The sequence below is a fragment of the Portunus trituberculatus genome, chromosome 46 (assembly GCF_017591435.1).
Source record: "Portunus trituberculatus isolate SZX2019 chromosome 46, ASM1759143v1, whole genome shotgun sequence".
Classification (NCBI taxonomy): domain Eukaryota; kingdom Metazoa; phylum Arthropoda; class Malacostraca; order Decapoda; family Portunidae; genus Portunus; species Portunus trituberculatus.
In genome coordinates, this window is record NC_059300.1 from 29,031,685 (window position 1) to 29,047,734 (window position 16,050).

The window sequence follows — 16,050 nt, forward strand, 5'->3', positions numbered from 1 at the left end:
TGGAGAGGGAATATTGGTGGAGAAGGAGGTGGAGGAGGAGGAGGAAGAGGAGGAGGAGTAGTACTGGTGGAGAAGGAGGTGGAGGAGGAAAAGGAAGGAAGAGCAGCAGGTGTACCAGAGTTTCGTCTCGGGTCAGTTTTCGTTCACCTGTGTATGTTTGGGCACCTGTATACTCATTTTTATATAGCTTCCGAGACACACACACACACACACACACACACACACACACACACACACACACTGCAGTAAGTTCTCAAGAGCTAGAAATGTTCAAGAAACGTTCACCAGTGCAGTCTCTCTACCCTTTCGTGTGTGTGTGTGTGTGTGTGTGTGTGTGTGTGTGTGTGTGTGTGTGTGTGTGTGTGTGTGTGTGTGTGTGTGTGTGTGTGTGTGTGTGTGTGTGTGTGTGTGTGTGTGTGTGTGTGTGTGTGTGTGTGTGTGTGTGTGTGTGTGTGTGTGTGTGTGTGCGTGTGATAGTGTTGTCTTCTAGCCAATACTCTCCTCGGAATCTATTACTATTATTGACGTACACTAAGCTACCTTCGGCAAATTTCACCATAAACTGTGCTAACTTGTGAGACACTCATTGGATTTTCTAATAATCTACCACTAGTTCCAGTAATGTTTCTCATCCCTGTAGTTACAAGTGTCAACAGGTAATTAGTTAGTCACCTGTGATGTTGCTAAAATTGACTGGACGGCTGACGCAGGAGAAGGTAAGGGAGAATGGCCTGGCCCTGGTCCTACCCTGGCCTGGTACTGGTATGGCCCTGGCTCTGGTACGGCCGCCATTACACCCATAAACTAACTTACAATAGCCATAATTTAGCTTAAGACATCTGATAACTAAGAATTGGTAATGATAAAGAAATAAATCATAAGTAAATTCTTGAGTAATGACTATTAAGTGTAAGTTGAGTACTGCATGGAAGCATGAGTGGCCTTCTGTTGGCTCTCTCGCATGTTTGATTGTAGCTTTAAATGAAATATGTTTCATCAATATTTGTCCCTCCCACCTTCCCTCTCCCCCTCCCCCAACCCCCTTTTTTCACCTCCAATGCATGGGTGCACTTCTCAACACACCCACCCCGTCCCCAGAGAGCACCCCACTCCCTCACCCAATAACCCCCTCTCTTCCCCTAGCAGTGCCCTCCCACCCTTCCCAACACAGAGCCTGACCTCCTCTCCCCGTCCCCACCACAGCACTCATCACTTTAGAACACAAATAATCAATTCCTGTTCTCTCCCCAACACATCTCATCCCAGCACACCACTACCCCACCACCCCACCGGCCCACCCCTCACCCCATACCCAACACCACTCAGCCATCACCCTTCCCCATACAGTACCACCCCTTCACCTCCTCCCTAATGTTAGTAACCCAGTGAGCAGCCCCGGTCAGAGCACACCCCACACCCCCACACCCCAATACCCCATACAAGTCACCCCCGCCCCGAGAACTTAGCGAGATTTTAGTCTTGTTTCTCCTCGTCGTTTTTCTTTTCTTCTTCAGTTTTTTTTTTTTTCTTCTTTTTTTATGGTTATTGTGTTTCCTCTCGCCTCCTGCTCTGCTTTGCTCTGCTGAATCTGTCTTCACCATGTACTCCTCCCTCCTCCTCCTCCTCCTCCTCCTCCTCTTCCTCCTCCTCCTCCTCCTGTCCTTCAGTCATTTGCACAATGCTATCTCTCTCTCTCTCTCTCTCTCTCTCTCTCTCTCTCTCTCTCTAAGCCATTTCTCGATCCCTTTCTCAAAATACTTCGTTTATTTTTCACATTTATCATTACTTTTTAATCTTTTATCCCTCTGCTGTCCATGCCTTGCTCTGCTCTCAAGTCTGGCCTTTTTTTTCTCCTCTCTTATTAAATGGAAGACCCTTTTTTTTCTCTCTCACTCTTTGTTTTTCCTCCTTCCATGTTATTTGAGGATTCACAGTCAGCCTTCTTTACGTTCCGTCTGGCGAGTTAGACCCTCAATAGATTCCGAAACTTCTTACGAGATAAACTTCCCCGAAACAGGTGACCTCTCCCTCTCTCTCTCTCTCTCTCTCTCTCTCTCTCTCTCTCTCTCTCTCTCTCTCTCTCTCTCTCTCTCTCTCTTCTCTCTCTTTTTTCCCCCTGACTCTCCCGGACCTTCACTGAGATCTCTGTCACCCTGGAATCTTGATTTGAAGAACCCCCATCACCTGGTCCCTTCTTTCCTCCCTCTCACTGGTGTTCTCGTAGCTTCCCTCGAGTCCTGTGTTCCCTTCACGTTCTGGAAATAGTTTGAATCTCTTATTTGCTCGCGACACAAAAAGAGAAAGCGTACACAAAGCGATAGTCTCAGTAAACGGGGACCAGATTTCCACCTTAATGTCCGCCCGTCTTCCTTCACCAGACACAGGACGAGGAAAGAATTAAAGTCTCCCTCTGTTTCTCTGTCTGTCTCTGTCTCTGTTTCTGCTCTGTCGTGTCCTAAGAATGTACTGTTTGTTTTGTAATGCGGCAGAGAATGATCATTTCACGTTTTGATTTTTGAAAAACCGGAATCTTTGCTTGCTCTAAATAAATAAAGTGAAAAAGAACGTCCGTTTTTTTGTCTGTTCATTCTTGTTAGTTTATCTTTGTTTATCTATCTTGTTTATCTTTGTCATGTGGCAGAGATTCACCGCATATTTCTTGATTAACTTGCGGAAGTAAAGTGCTTGTTTTCAACGAAGGGGTGCTTTGTTGCCTCTCATTCTCGTTAGTCTCCTCTCCCTCATTTCACACCACGTAGTAGGCGTCAGGAAAGAAGGTCCCGCGGCCGCCCCTCTCACTCTGCCTTCTGCCCTGTCGCTGGTGCTCTTGTCTCTGTCTCGCTCCTCACACTGCCCAAAGGCTTCATCTAGGGCTTAGGGTTGTCTGCTCATCACGCCACACATTCCCTCCACCCCCTACACCCTTCCCTCCCTCCCTCCCTCCCTCCCACCCTCCAGCCTTCCCTACGAGCATACTAACGTCGTACCCTCTTCTTCGCTCTTTCCAGACGACATTCCTGATTTCTACGATGATTACATGAGTGATGACAATAACGCTTATCTCAATGGTAAGTGGCTGTTCTCACTTGTGTACTTACATACATAGAAGGCCGCCGCGACACTCCTTGGAGGCTGCTCAAGACCTTTCGGCTTTGTACACTTTTTCCAATCACTTTGTCTCTGGGCTGAGTCATCGTGTTGATGTGCTGATGGCAGGGGCCGCTACTCGCCCTCCCCTCTCCCCGCTGCCTTGGTTCTAATAACTCGAGGATGTAATAACTTGAAAGGTTCTGAGCCATCAAAGAGTCAAGACAGTGAGTTAAGTGACGTGTGTGGACGACGAGGGCAGCAGCGCTGACGTCACGGGAGAAGCGTGCCGCTGCCCGGGCGACGCTGCGTGACCAGTGTAGCGGAAATGTCGGCTGCCGCTGTTTTATGAGGCGAGGAATTCCCAGCCTCGCCCCGCCACCGCAGTTTTGCCTCACGTCCCTCACAGCACAGCCCGTCACATCGCCAGCACTTTGTTGTCAGGTGCTGCCCCGCCTTGACATGCATCACCGACCTGCTGCCCCACCTCGCCCCCTTCTTACCCCCGCCACGACTCTTCCCGCCCCTTTTTGCTTCCCTCCCCTCTGCTACACCTTCCCTCCCTCACTTATCTCCCTGTGTCTTCCTCCTCACCTGCGTTACTCGTATCTTCACCCCGCTGCATCTCTTCCCCTTTCTTCTTCTTCCCCGTCCTAACTTTCATCTTTACACCTCGACTCGCCACCTTCGCGCCCCGCCACGATACATCTTGCCCCGCTCACCCCAGCCCCACCTGCCCCACCCTCCCAAAACTCGCGAAGCTCTGCACAAAATTCCAGAAGCGCGCGAGGAACTTTGGCTGATGTACGGGATAACTCTTGTTGTTTCTTAATCGTAAATTTTGTCCCAGAGGATCCTTGTTTATTATCGAGCCCAGCAAATAAATAAAGGCAAGCCGCGCATTTAAAATTTGTGTGGCGGCAGCGGCGGGGAGGAGTCTTGTCTGCTTTGCTTTGCTTCCCCTCGCCTCGCTGCTAACCCGGCGCGGCGCTGAGTCTCTCTAGCTCTTAACCGGATCGCAGCTCTTCCCTTTAAAGCCCAAATGCTAAAAAAAAATGTATAAATAGATCAGAAAAAGTGTCTTAAGCAGCATCCAGGAGTTACTGAAATCGAAAATAAAGATAATGGTAATAAATTTCTAGATTTAATTTATGAATAACACCACTGCAGAATATTATGAACTTAGATATTCTTATTCCTTCATTGCTCCGAGTAGTAGTCTTCTGTCTTTCCTTTCCCCTTCCTGTCCCGAGCCCTCTTCTTGGTGCTCCTCAAGACTAAGTAAGGCCCGTCTTATGAAACGCTTCACGCTCCCACCACGACTGTTTTCAAAGGCCACGGAGATGACTAGCCGGATCACCAATACTGTTTCTCATGTTTATAATGTAAATAAAGTAAAAATCTCGTTAATATTACACTATAACCATAAAAAACACAATAGAAAACCCGAGTCATATCAGCTGGAGCCTTTGGAAACAATATATAACGGAGGTGTTTCAGAATGCAGGCCTGAGAGTCACCAGTGTGTGTGTAAAGTGTTGATGGGGCCGCCACCCACCTGCCCGAGCCCGCTGTCTCCCTGTGTGCCTGGAGTGTGGCCCGAGACTTGCCCTTCCCTTGCCCTGCCTCGGTGTGGTGTCCCTGTCTCCCTCTCTGCTTGTTGGTGTGTTGCTCGTGGTGTTGACTTAGGGGGCCGCCAACAGACTCACTGAAAGAAGAGTTATCTGCTTACCTGCTTGCTTACAAATGTCGATAATCCATTGAATCTATTGCCGCTGTCCAGGGCAGGTAAATTCATGTTCGATTCCCGCTGGACGTAAGGACATTATTAGGTTGACGGATAAGGTAGCATTACCAGCATTTCCTCGCTATCATGCACTCCTTCCCATTTCTTCCTGCTCCTTATCTTGTCATTTTTGTGCAGTAATCAATGCCACTTTTTTGCGTTGTAATGAACCGGAAAAGTACTTAGTCACTATAATGCAACACTTCCTACTTAATGGCTTATATTTTCTTTTTTATTCTGTCATCTTTTGCAGTAATCAATATCTCCGTTTTCTTTTTTACTTTTTTTTTTCTTAGGGTTGTAATCAATGGGTTATTTACACTTGATAGCCACTCCTTCCTTTACGCCACTCGGTGAAAATAAGGGGAAAAAATATGATATTCGTCCACCAACTATCACCAGGGAGAAACACGACCACCAAACCCAACAAGTGATTTAATTAGTCCACACGCACCAGAATCACCCAGAAAAAAAGGGGGAAAAATGTAAATAAAATAAAACTTTCTCTTGCCCTTTCCTCCCGCTAGAACGCATTATGTAACGCACCACACCATTCGATACTCGTCTCTAGGTAATTATCGACCAATTAGTCAAACTTCCATAATTGTCAGACTTCTCGGGACGGACCATTACTCAAAACTTGCAGAGACATTCCGGAAGACCTGCGCCACATAACTCACCGCGCACGCACTCCTTATAATACTTACCGCCCTTGTGTGTGTGTGTGTGTGTGTGTGTGTGTGTGTGTGTGTGTGTGTGTGTGTGTGCAGGATTTCAAGTCTAACTCCTACATGTTCCTGCCTCCCTACCTATTTTTCTTTTGTTTTGTTCGTGTATGTGACTTTAAATTAATGAATAAATGTCCCTTGCCTCTTTATTCAACTCATTCTAAGCGTCAACATTTTTATTTTTGAAGGCTAAATATCTTAAAAACTACTAGATATCGTGTGTGTGTGTGTGTGTGTGTGTGTGTGTGTGTGTGTGTGTGTGTGTGTGTGTGTGTGTGTGTGTGTGTGTGTGTGTGTGTGTGTGTGCGTGCAGGGTTCGGGGGGATTGAAGGACGAGTGTTAGGCGAGGCGAGGCAAACACTCACAGCGCGAGGGAAGGGGAGAAGATACGCACGCCTTCCTACCACGACACAAAATTCAAGATAGTGAAGCTGCGCCGGGGACACACAGAGAAAATAGTCCAGAGAATGACACAAAACAAATGACTTACGCTGCGGCGCCTCGAGGATCTGGCAGTGTCTCAATCAAATCCATCGGCCACACTTGATCCATCCCGCTGGTCAGCGCAGGACAGATGGCGCTGGCCGGGTATCGAAGCGACAATGGATAAAAGATTTTTTTTATTTATGCAAGAGGGGAAGCTGGCCAAGGGCAAAAAAATAAATAAAAAGGCCCACTTAATTGCCAGTTCCCTTAAAGATAAGTAGAGTTGTCTTGAAACCTCCCTCTTAAAAGAAGTCAAGTCGTAGGAAGAGGGAAATAGAGAAGTAGGCAGGGAGTTCCAGAGTTTACCAAAGAAAGGTATGAATGATTGAGAGTACCGGTTAAATCTTACATTAGGGAACTGGACAAAATACGGGTGAGAGGAAGAAGAAAGCCTTGTGCAGCGAGGCTCAGTGATGTACAGGAAAGAGTTCGATTTTTTTTATAGGACATACCAACAACGTATAAAAAAAAATAGAGGGTGATCAGCCATTTTATATTGAATTAAGTCAGTGTTTTTACCGCGAGAGCCACTTCAGTTGGGATTACCTGGCGAGTACTGGCAGTGGAGTGTGGTGGGTGTGGATGCTAGCTGGTGCTGAAAGGTGCTGGACGTAAATTTGACTGGTTTCGGATGTAGATGCTGCCTGGACGCTAAAGAGTGCTGGGTGTGGTTGCTGACTGGTGCTGGAGGGTGCAAGCTGTAACGGGTGCTGTTTGTGGGTGCTAGTTACTAAATCTGTCGGGTGTTGGCTGTTATACTGACTGGTGCTGGCGGGTGCTGCGGGGCTCGGCGGGGCCTGGCTGGGGTTGGCGGGTCGGTGGGGCGCGGCAGCCATCTTGGTAATGGTCGCTTTCTTCCTGCGCGTTTGTCCTGGATGTTTGATCTCGAGATTAGTTTGCGTGTCTCGTTAATACTTCATGAGGCGCCCGTCGGCTCCTTTACTCTCCTATTGATGGTTTTTTGTATGAATTCAACTTTCAAGTGCAAGTTCAATGGAGTATGTAGCATTGAATTAAGAAAAATAGATAACCAACTCCACGGCTGAGTGGGGAAAAAAGCGGCGGTATACATGAATCGTCTTTAGCGTCATACATTTGGTAGTTCCTGCTAATAAATCTTTAGGCGAGTGTCTTTTGTTTGAGCTCCAGAATTATTAACTTGCCCCTTCCCAGACAAATGAAAAGCACATAATGAGTGTTTGTAATCACTCCAGAAGAAGAAGAAAAATTATGAACGAGTGAAAGACAATGTAAAAATACAAAACAGAGAATGTAGTTTGTTCTTGGAGGCGGCGGCGCGGCTGACGACTCGGAGGGTGGGGCTGAAGGAGACACTGAAGGTGGTGATGGTGGTAGTGGTGGCAGTGCAGGGTGATGATAACTAACGAATATGATTAAACTATGTGAAGGATTACTGTGTTGCATGTGGCGGCTGTAGGCTGAGGTGTGGCACTTGTGATGTTTGTCTAGTGCTCTAAAAAAATGAATAAACAAATCAAATAAATGAATGAATAAAAATAGGACTAAAATAAAACAATACATAATTAATTCCCTTTACTTATTACGAATCCTGTGTTAACCTAGCAGAAATCTGAGCTACTGGGAAAATAGAATATGCTAAATAGAAAAGAGTAGGATAGAAAAAAAATTAAAAAAGAAATATAACTGATTTCATAGGAGTGGATGGCTGGCGCTAAACTGTCCGACATGTTTATAAAAATTTCGTCTTCATCATCTCGCGTCTCTCACTTTAGACTGAACAGTGTAGCTCAGTGTAGCCAGTCTCTTAAAATTCCTGAAGTTTTCTGGTGTTTGTTCTTTCCTTGTGTTCATTTGTGTTCCTTTGTGACTTAGTGTTGTACCGGAAAGAGTTCAAATTTTTATAGGACATACCAACAACGTTAAAAAAATGGAGGGTGATCAGCCATTTTATATTGAAATTTACGATACACGCAAGAGTCTGTTATCTCTATACAACGTTTTGTTATAAAAGAGAGAAAAAAAGTAAGCTATTCTCTGCCTGAAGGCGTATCTGTCTCAGGATCTCGCTAGCAACGCCCTTCCTCCTTGCTGGTGATGTGGTGGTGTTGGTGATGGTAGTGGTGGTGATGGTGGCGGTGGCGGTGGTGGTGGATGAGACCCTCTGCCTCCCCTTGACATCGCCGGCCATTACACGCAGCGTTGCATGTACGTAAGCTGGATATCACATTTTACGGGGCCAACACAATATGTACTTTAGTATTTTTTATTACAGTACACGCACGCGTCTATCTCAGGGCATCAGTTACATCCGAACAAGATAATTATAGTGCGTTAAAATTTAGGGGGTGATCATTAGTTGTTATGCCATGATGGGTGCATTGTTAGGCGCGTGTTTTGTGAAATGTTTATGTGCAGGTGGACATTTTTACTGCGAAAACAAAAATGTTGGGCGTTCGTTGATAACAAGCAGCAAGCAACACTCACGTCAGCGCGTCCCGGCAAGTGTTTCAGGCACGTCGAGTGATCCTTCAAAACAAACTTTGCAGCCAAAAATTTCTCTGTCGCGTTTCACTCTCGCTGCATAAACAAGATATGATATTATATTACTGCTGCAAATATTCCCGCAAATCCTTCCTTGACGTACCGAGTAAAATAAGAGAAACACTGATGCATGTAAAGTGACAACACACTCACACACACACACACACACACACACACACACACACACACACACACACACACACACACACACACACACACACACACACACACACACACACACACACACAGAGAGAGAGAGAGAGAGAGAGAGAGAGAGAGAGAGAGAGAGAGAACCATATAGTGTCTGCACATCAAGAGAAAAAAAAGCGTTAAGTAAAAACCACAAAGAATAAACCAATGGATGAGTAAATAAACAAACAATTCTCTATTCCCGGAAGGCACCACAGAGCCCGGCCTTCCCTCGCATCACTCATTAGGCAGACCGGAAAAAAATCATGCTGAAGGGAAGTCACGGCTACTGATTAACAGAGACGGCAGGTGAGGGGCAGGTGGACGTGGGGCGTGCGAAGTTAGCAGACGCCGACACTCCACACGCCTTGCCGCCCACACTGTCGTCCACCACCACACGCCTTCCCGCAGAGAGAGAGAGAAAGGGGGGAGGCGGTGAGGGTATTCAGTATGATTTATAGAATATTTAAAAGGCAAAGTTTCGAAATAATGAATTACACCAACCATGATTCTCAATATTATGGAATTAATACGTATATATACAGATGCAAGAAAGAAAGGAGAAAGAAGATGAAAAGGAGAAGAAGATCAAGAACATTAATAAAACAATAAAAAAACTAAGGATAACATAAGAAGTTAATTAGGAAATAAACTCATTAAGAAAACAGGAAGTAAATTAATTAGCATGTCTCCTTTTCCTTCCCTCATTCCTCCTCTTGCTTCCTTCTATCATTCCTTTCCTTCCTTCCTTCCCCTTCTTTCTTTCCTTCCCTCCTTCCTTCCTGCATCAATCCTTCCTCTCTCTTCCTTCATTCCTTCATCCTGAGTGAGCTACTTACACATGTTTCTCATCCATTTATTCACTGAAGCACTCATCGTTAATTCATAAGCACAATATTTACTGCCACTAAGTCACCACAAAGTAGAATCCAAGCCATCGTCTTCCATCCTTCCACCCACACTCCACTTCCGCACCTTACCCTTTCACTACCACCTTCGTCCATCCACTACTCGACCCTTCTGCCTCCACTCTCTATCCACCCCTCCCTTTTCATTCATTATCTTCATCCTTAGACCCGACCATCTAAGTATGCTTTTATTTTCCATCATCTCCACTATACTCCACCGCCTCCACCTGCCAGCGCCATCAGTTCCACACGACCACTACGAATGATTTACTGTAAAGCAACAAAACAACATGAACTGCAAAGACTAATATCGCTATCGTTACTGCCGTACACACACACACAAACACACACACACGCTACTCTCTCTCTCTCTCTCTCTCTCTCTCTCTCTCTCTCTCTCTCTCTCTCTGGTAAACAAACAGAGACCATAAAACGCTAGCTAAACACAACAAGCATCACGACACTACAAGATAGAAAACAAACAGCACGCAAAGAAGAAAGGAAGGGAAGGAAAATACACACACACACACAAAAAAAAACATGATCCACCCTGATAACAACTGGTGTGTGTGTGTGTGTGTGTGTGTGTGTGTGTGTGTGTGTGTGTGTGTGTGTGTGTGTGTGTGTGTGTGTGTGTGTTACTGGTTCGCAACGCTATTTCAAAACACTTCATTTCATTAACGCTTCCTTGTCACTTTACTGAACGATAGATGGTGAGAGAGAGAGAGAGAGAGAGAGAGAGAGAGAGAGAGAGAGAGAATTTGAATAGGGGGCTTGAACAGTGTATACAAGGGAATGTCATGCAACCGTAGAGCCATAGTGATATTTATCCATTTATCTATCTATTTATCTATTTATCTGTTTATCTATTCTATAATCTCACTGAAAATTTATGTTCTTGTGAGATGAGCGAAAGGATGCGAGTTTGGAGTGAGATTAGTGTGGTGATGTGTGTACTAACTCTTCTCAGCGGTGGATAGGCGTGTGTAATGGGCTCTCTCTCTCTCTCTCTCTCTCTCTCTCTCTCTCTCTCTCTCTCTCTCTCTCTCTCTCTCTCTCTCTCTCTCTCTCTCCGTTTACCTTGCATGGTCAGGCTCTTTGTCTTTCCGGTTTCTTTTGTTTTCTCTTCTCCTCCTCCTCCTCCTCCTCCTCCTCCTCCTCCTTGTTCGGTTTGGTTTTCCATCTCACTCTTCTGGCTTCTTTTGGTTATTCTCCTGTTTGTTCTTTCCCCTTGTTTCGTTTCACTTCTTCCTTTTTATATTTTTTTTCCTCTCTCTCTCTCTTTGCATGCACCTTTGTATTTCTTTCCTCTTCTTTTCGTGAGTGTGATGCGTTTGTTGTTACTGGCTTTGCTCTTATTCTTCTTAATATTCATCTTTTTTTTTTTTCATTTTTTTCCGTTTCTCTTTTTTTCGCTTTTTCTTTTTCTTTTTTCTTTTTTGTTGCTTTTTTTCTTCTTTCTTTCTTTTATCTCTTTTAGTTCCTTTCTTTTACGCTTTTTTTCTTTTCTTATTTCTTCATTGTTTTTTTTCTTATTATTTCTCCTCCTCCTCCTCCTCCTCCTCCTCCTCTTCTTCTTCTTCTTCTTCTTCTTCTTCTTCTTCTTCTTCTTCTTCTTCTTCTTCTTCTTCTTCTTCTTCTTCTTCTTCTTCTCCCTCCTATAAAAACTAAAATTACAGATTGTCATTAATTGAAAGCTCACAAATTTTAAAGAAAGCTATAAATACCTTCAGACAAATAGAGAGAAGAAATAGCAGGGATGAACTGCATTTGCTCGTATGATATTTGTGGATTTTTTTTTTGTGTGTGTGTGTGTGTGTGTGTGTGTGTGTGTGTGTGTGTGTGTGTGTGTGTAAGGGGTGCAGAGTTGAAAGCTCATTAATTTGCTGTTTGCCGTCTAAAATAAGATAAATAGCGAGACTATATATAGGAACATTCAAATCGGTGCTCTATTTAGCTATGAAATATTTCAGTGTGTGCAATTATAGCTTATCATTTAGTACCGGAGTAGGTTACAGTATACTCAACATATGCACTTCAATAGATACTGACGCATGGAAGTACTCATATGTAACAACCCTTTCCTTATATTTCCCCTATTTCATCCATATATCATGTGTAAAAATCAGCATAATGTAACACGTGATCTAGTAAAGATTTATAGCTATTAGTAAGTCTGCAATATATCTGATCTCTTTAGGTGACAAGAGCATAATACCAAGGCTGGCTGAGTAAAGGCGCCCATCTATCAGCGGTAACTTAGGGGAATGTTACACTAAATTCAATAAAGATATACGTATACCCACCAATAAGTCTCAGTATTTCCAGCCTCTTTAGATGACAGGAGCATAATGAATACGGTAAAGGGGTCCATCCATCAATGAGACTTAGGAGCATATTACACTAAGTTCAGTAATGATGTATGGTTAATAATATGTACTCAATTCTCCTGATCTCTTTTTAAATGACAAGAGCATAACATTAAGGCAGCTAGAGTAAAGGTGCCGATCCATCACTATGAGCTTATGAATTTTTTACATTAAATTCAGTAAAGATACATTGCCATCACTATGTACTGAATATATGATCCTTTAAAGTGGCAAGCGTATAACATTGAAGCCTCTGTACACAAACACATGGTTCTCTCACCACGTCTGTTTTGAAAGGCCAAGGGGATGATGGTCAGGCGTGGTCTTACGAATGCTCTTACTACTCATAGCGCAAAGTCCTTGTTGAAATATCATTACAGTTATGAGAAATACCATTGAAGCTTCCAACTATCCTCACTAGAGCTTGACAAGTGGAGATGCGTCGATAACGTTTGAGTGTACAGAAACTTTCTTTCTGTAATATGATATGGAATTTTTTGTTTTATCTTACTTCCGTGCACTCATTTTTATATTACATTGTTTGTTGTTTTGTGTTTTGATTTTTTAGGCCTTATATTTATCAATAAGAAATTAGTTTTCATTACCATTAACACCAAGGAGAGAGAGAGAGAGAGAGAGAGAGAGAAAGGTCTCTATTAAGAGCATTAACGTATCCTGTTCAGACAATAATGGATAAAAAATGATACCCACAAAAGAAAGAGACGGCAAATATTAACGCTGAAGGGAAAGAAAGACGCAAGACACAACAACACTGACTGAGGAGAAACATTCCAGCTGCTTGAATAACAACTACGAACGCTAATCTCCCCCTCGTTGAGACTCATATAGATAAAACACCACCATAACTCGGAAAAGAAGCGATATCAGATGCGAGTTTGATGAATGGACACAGTAACGCCATAACTCTGATGAAGAAAAGTCTCATATACTGCGACATATATGGACAAAATAACACAATAACTTGGATAGACGATAAAGATTTACTCAGATGGCGAAGACGCGGCGATAACTCAGAGAGAGAAAAAAAGGAGACATCAGTTATCATAGTATTATTGAGAGAGAGAGAGAGAGAGAGAGAGAGAGAGAGAGAGAGAGAGAGAGAGAGAGAGAGAGGAAGACGTGAAGAGACTAAAAATAGAGTCCACAAATATTAACATACCCGTCATTGAGACAGATAAGGTTCCGAAATAGATAAAATAAAACAACACTAGATATGATAGTCCAGAAGAGAGAGAGAGAGAGAGAGAGAGAGAGAGAGAGAGAGAGAGAGAGAGAGAGAGGGGAAGAGGAAAATACATTGGATAAATCACCTAGTAAAAGAATAAGACTAGGAAAGCAAAAATAAAACGAAATTCACAAACATTAGCCTACCATCCACTCACACACAATTAAAGCACCACAAAATACAAATAGACTCGAGATGTGATAGTCCAGAGAGGAAAGAAAGACCCAGGAGGACGCAAGGCACCACATAACACGAGGCTGAATAGGAGGAGTTTTTCCCTTCACATCTCCTTCCACATTTTTCCTCCTCGTCGTGATGGAGCACTCCGGGACCTTACGAAGGGGAGGTGGGGGATAGGGACTGGGCTGTTAGGTGGGGGGGGGAAAGCCTCCTGGTGTATCTGTTTTATATTCCGGCGGCAATTATTCTCAGCTTGTATAATAGCTGTCACCGCTCTTGTGGCACGTGTGAAAATGTCTGGCGGGCGGAGGGGCGGCGAGGCGGACGGCTGAAGAAAACGAGAAGGCAGTGGAGGGTTGAGAGGGCCGAGGCATGTAGGCCTAAAGAAGAGTAAGGACCTGAGATTGAGACGTTGGGGTATGCAATAAGAGAAGATTATAAGACGCTCGTACTATGATTAAGGAACATGCAAATAGGAAAGGGAATCATAAGACTACCGAGACGTAAGAATTAGGAAATTATATACTCCTTCAATACTGGGGCACATTTTTATCTTGAGATGTGTGTACAATTATACTATTTCATTTACATTAGGAAGGGTCTATGGAGGTCAGAAGATTAATGGCCACAGTCTTCACTATTTTAATCCCCCACATAAGTTTCTGAAGCTGTATAAAATCACCAAATAGTAAGCAGAATGAATATGAAAATGTGTCATGGTATTCAAGGGGGTAATAAAACACACTAACACGCAAATTAGAAAGAAAAGTATATATGTAGAATGACAGAAAGAAGAAAAAGTGATAACAAGACTGCTTACACCCTGGAATACGCACTGAGATCCCTGCCTGCTTCTGTGTTTCCTCCTACCTATGATTTAAACACTTTCAGGAGGAAGGTTTCAACACACTCCTTGTAATTCTGACTGTCATCTTTAGGAACCTGCAGTGGGCGTTTCTTTCTATCTTTTCCATGACCAGAAAGTCTAGTTCAGAGAGAGAGAGAGAGAGAGAGAGAGAAGAGTGGGAGTAGAGATGGCGAGGAGGAACATAGTATTTTGTACTGGGTGATTACACACTGAGGACGAGCTAAGAAATTCGATGAGGCGTGAGTACAATCTTCGAGAATACACACAGCAGGAATAAGAGTGCAGGCAAATGTGAGAACTAAGCTGTCTGGATGGCGATAAAAGAAGGAAATTTCTTTATACCAAGTTAACATGAGAGAGAGAGAGAGAGAGAGAGAGAGAGAGAGAGAGAGAGAGTGGTTATAATGTTAAAATGTTGAGTAATAACGCAAAGCAAAGTGATGTAAATAGTAGCAGAAAGCTGATAATACCGTCATGAAGTGATGGTAATAGTATAAGTAGTAATAGTAGTAGTAGTACTAGTAGTAGTAGTAGAATTAGTGGTAGCAGTAACCGTGGCATCAAAAATAACGTTAAAATATAGGCTTAATAAAAAACTAAAGAAATTATGATGATACCAGAAAAGCAACATTACGTTTTGAACTTGAACGTGTGTTAGTATGTGCGTGCGTGCGTTTCTGGAAGCCGGGAACACGTGAACTGGAACTTTATGGGCGTGAGAGGAATGGCGCAGGGAATGACGGAGTGCTTGGCGGCGTCCTGGCGGCCAGGGCACGCCACGCACGGCACCGCCACCCCCGGGGACTGCCGCGTCGGGAGCACTCTGGCAATCACTCATTGGGAAACTTGGCCATACCTCCCCAACACTAACTCTCACTCTCGTATACGCCATACATACGTACATACACACTTACATATATACACACATACATTTATGCATACATACGTCTGTACAATTGCTTCATACTCGTGTGTGTGTGTGTGTGTGTGTGTGTGTGTGTGTGTGTGTGTGTGTGTGTGTGTGTGTGTGTGTGTGTGAGTCTGTCTTTCTGTATGTCTGTCTGTCTGTCTGTCTGTCTGTTTGTCTGTCTGTCTGTCTGTGTGTTGTTTGCCTTCCTTCCTTCCTTCCTTCCTTCCTTCCTTCCTTCCTTTCTTCCTTTATTCATTCATTCATTCATATTTTCATTTTTATCCTCATCAAAACTATTATAAAATAGCTTCAAATATATTATGGTGGTAAAGGTACTGGTAGTAGTAGTAGTAGTAGTAGTAGTAGTAGTAGTAGCAATAGTAATAAAGTCTAATCCTTCTCGACTAATCCATATTTACTGAGGATCATTCAAAAATAGAAACAAAATCGCAAAGTTTTCTTGAAGAGAAGAGAAAAAAAACAGGAGGGAGAGGAGGAATAGAAGAAATAAACGGAATAAAGAATAAGAGAGAGAGAGAGAGAGAGAGAGAGAGAGAGAGAGAGAGAGAGAGAGAGAGAAAAAAAAAAAAGTACGCGAAAAACGAAATGGGCAAAAGGAAACGAATAGAATGAAAAACGGATTTGAAGAGGAGAGAAGGAAAAAGAGATAGAAAAGAGAAGAACTGGAGAAGAATAATAAGTAGTACCTGTAAAAAAAATGAAAAGAAAAGAAACACGGATTTGAAGGAGGAAGAGGAGGAGAGATGGAG

General features: G+C 43.5%; 1 protein-coding gene across 10 annotated transcripts in view; it reads left to right on the top strand.

The window, feature by feature from the left end:
- Window positions 1–16,050, top strand: part of LOC123520139 (disintegrin and metalloproteinase domain-containing protein 11-like) — a 722,595-nt gene that overhangs the window by 459,975 nt on the left and 246,570 nt on the right. For all 10 annotated transcript variants that reach the window (XM_045282075.1, XM_045282076.1, XM_045282074.1 and 7 more), the window contains exon 2: window positions 3,006–3,068. In XM_045282075.1, coding sequence (XP_045138010.1) covers window positions 3,006–3,068 — 63 coding nt within the window. The remainder of the gene's footprint in view (window positions 1–3,005; window positions 3,069–16,050) is intronic.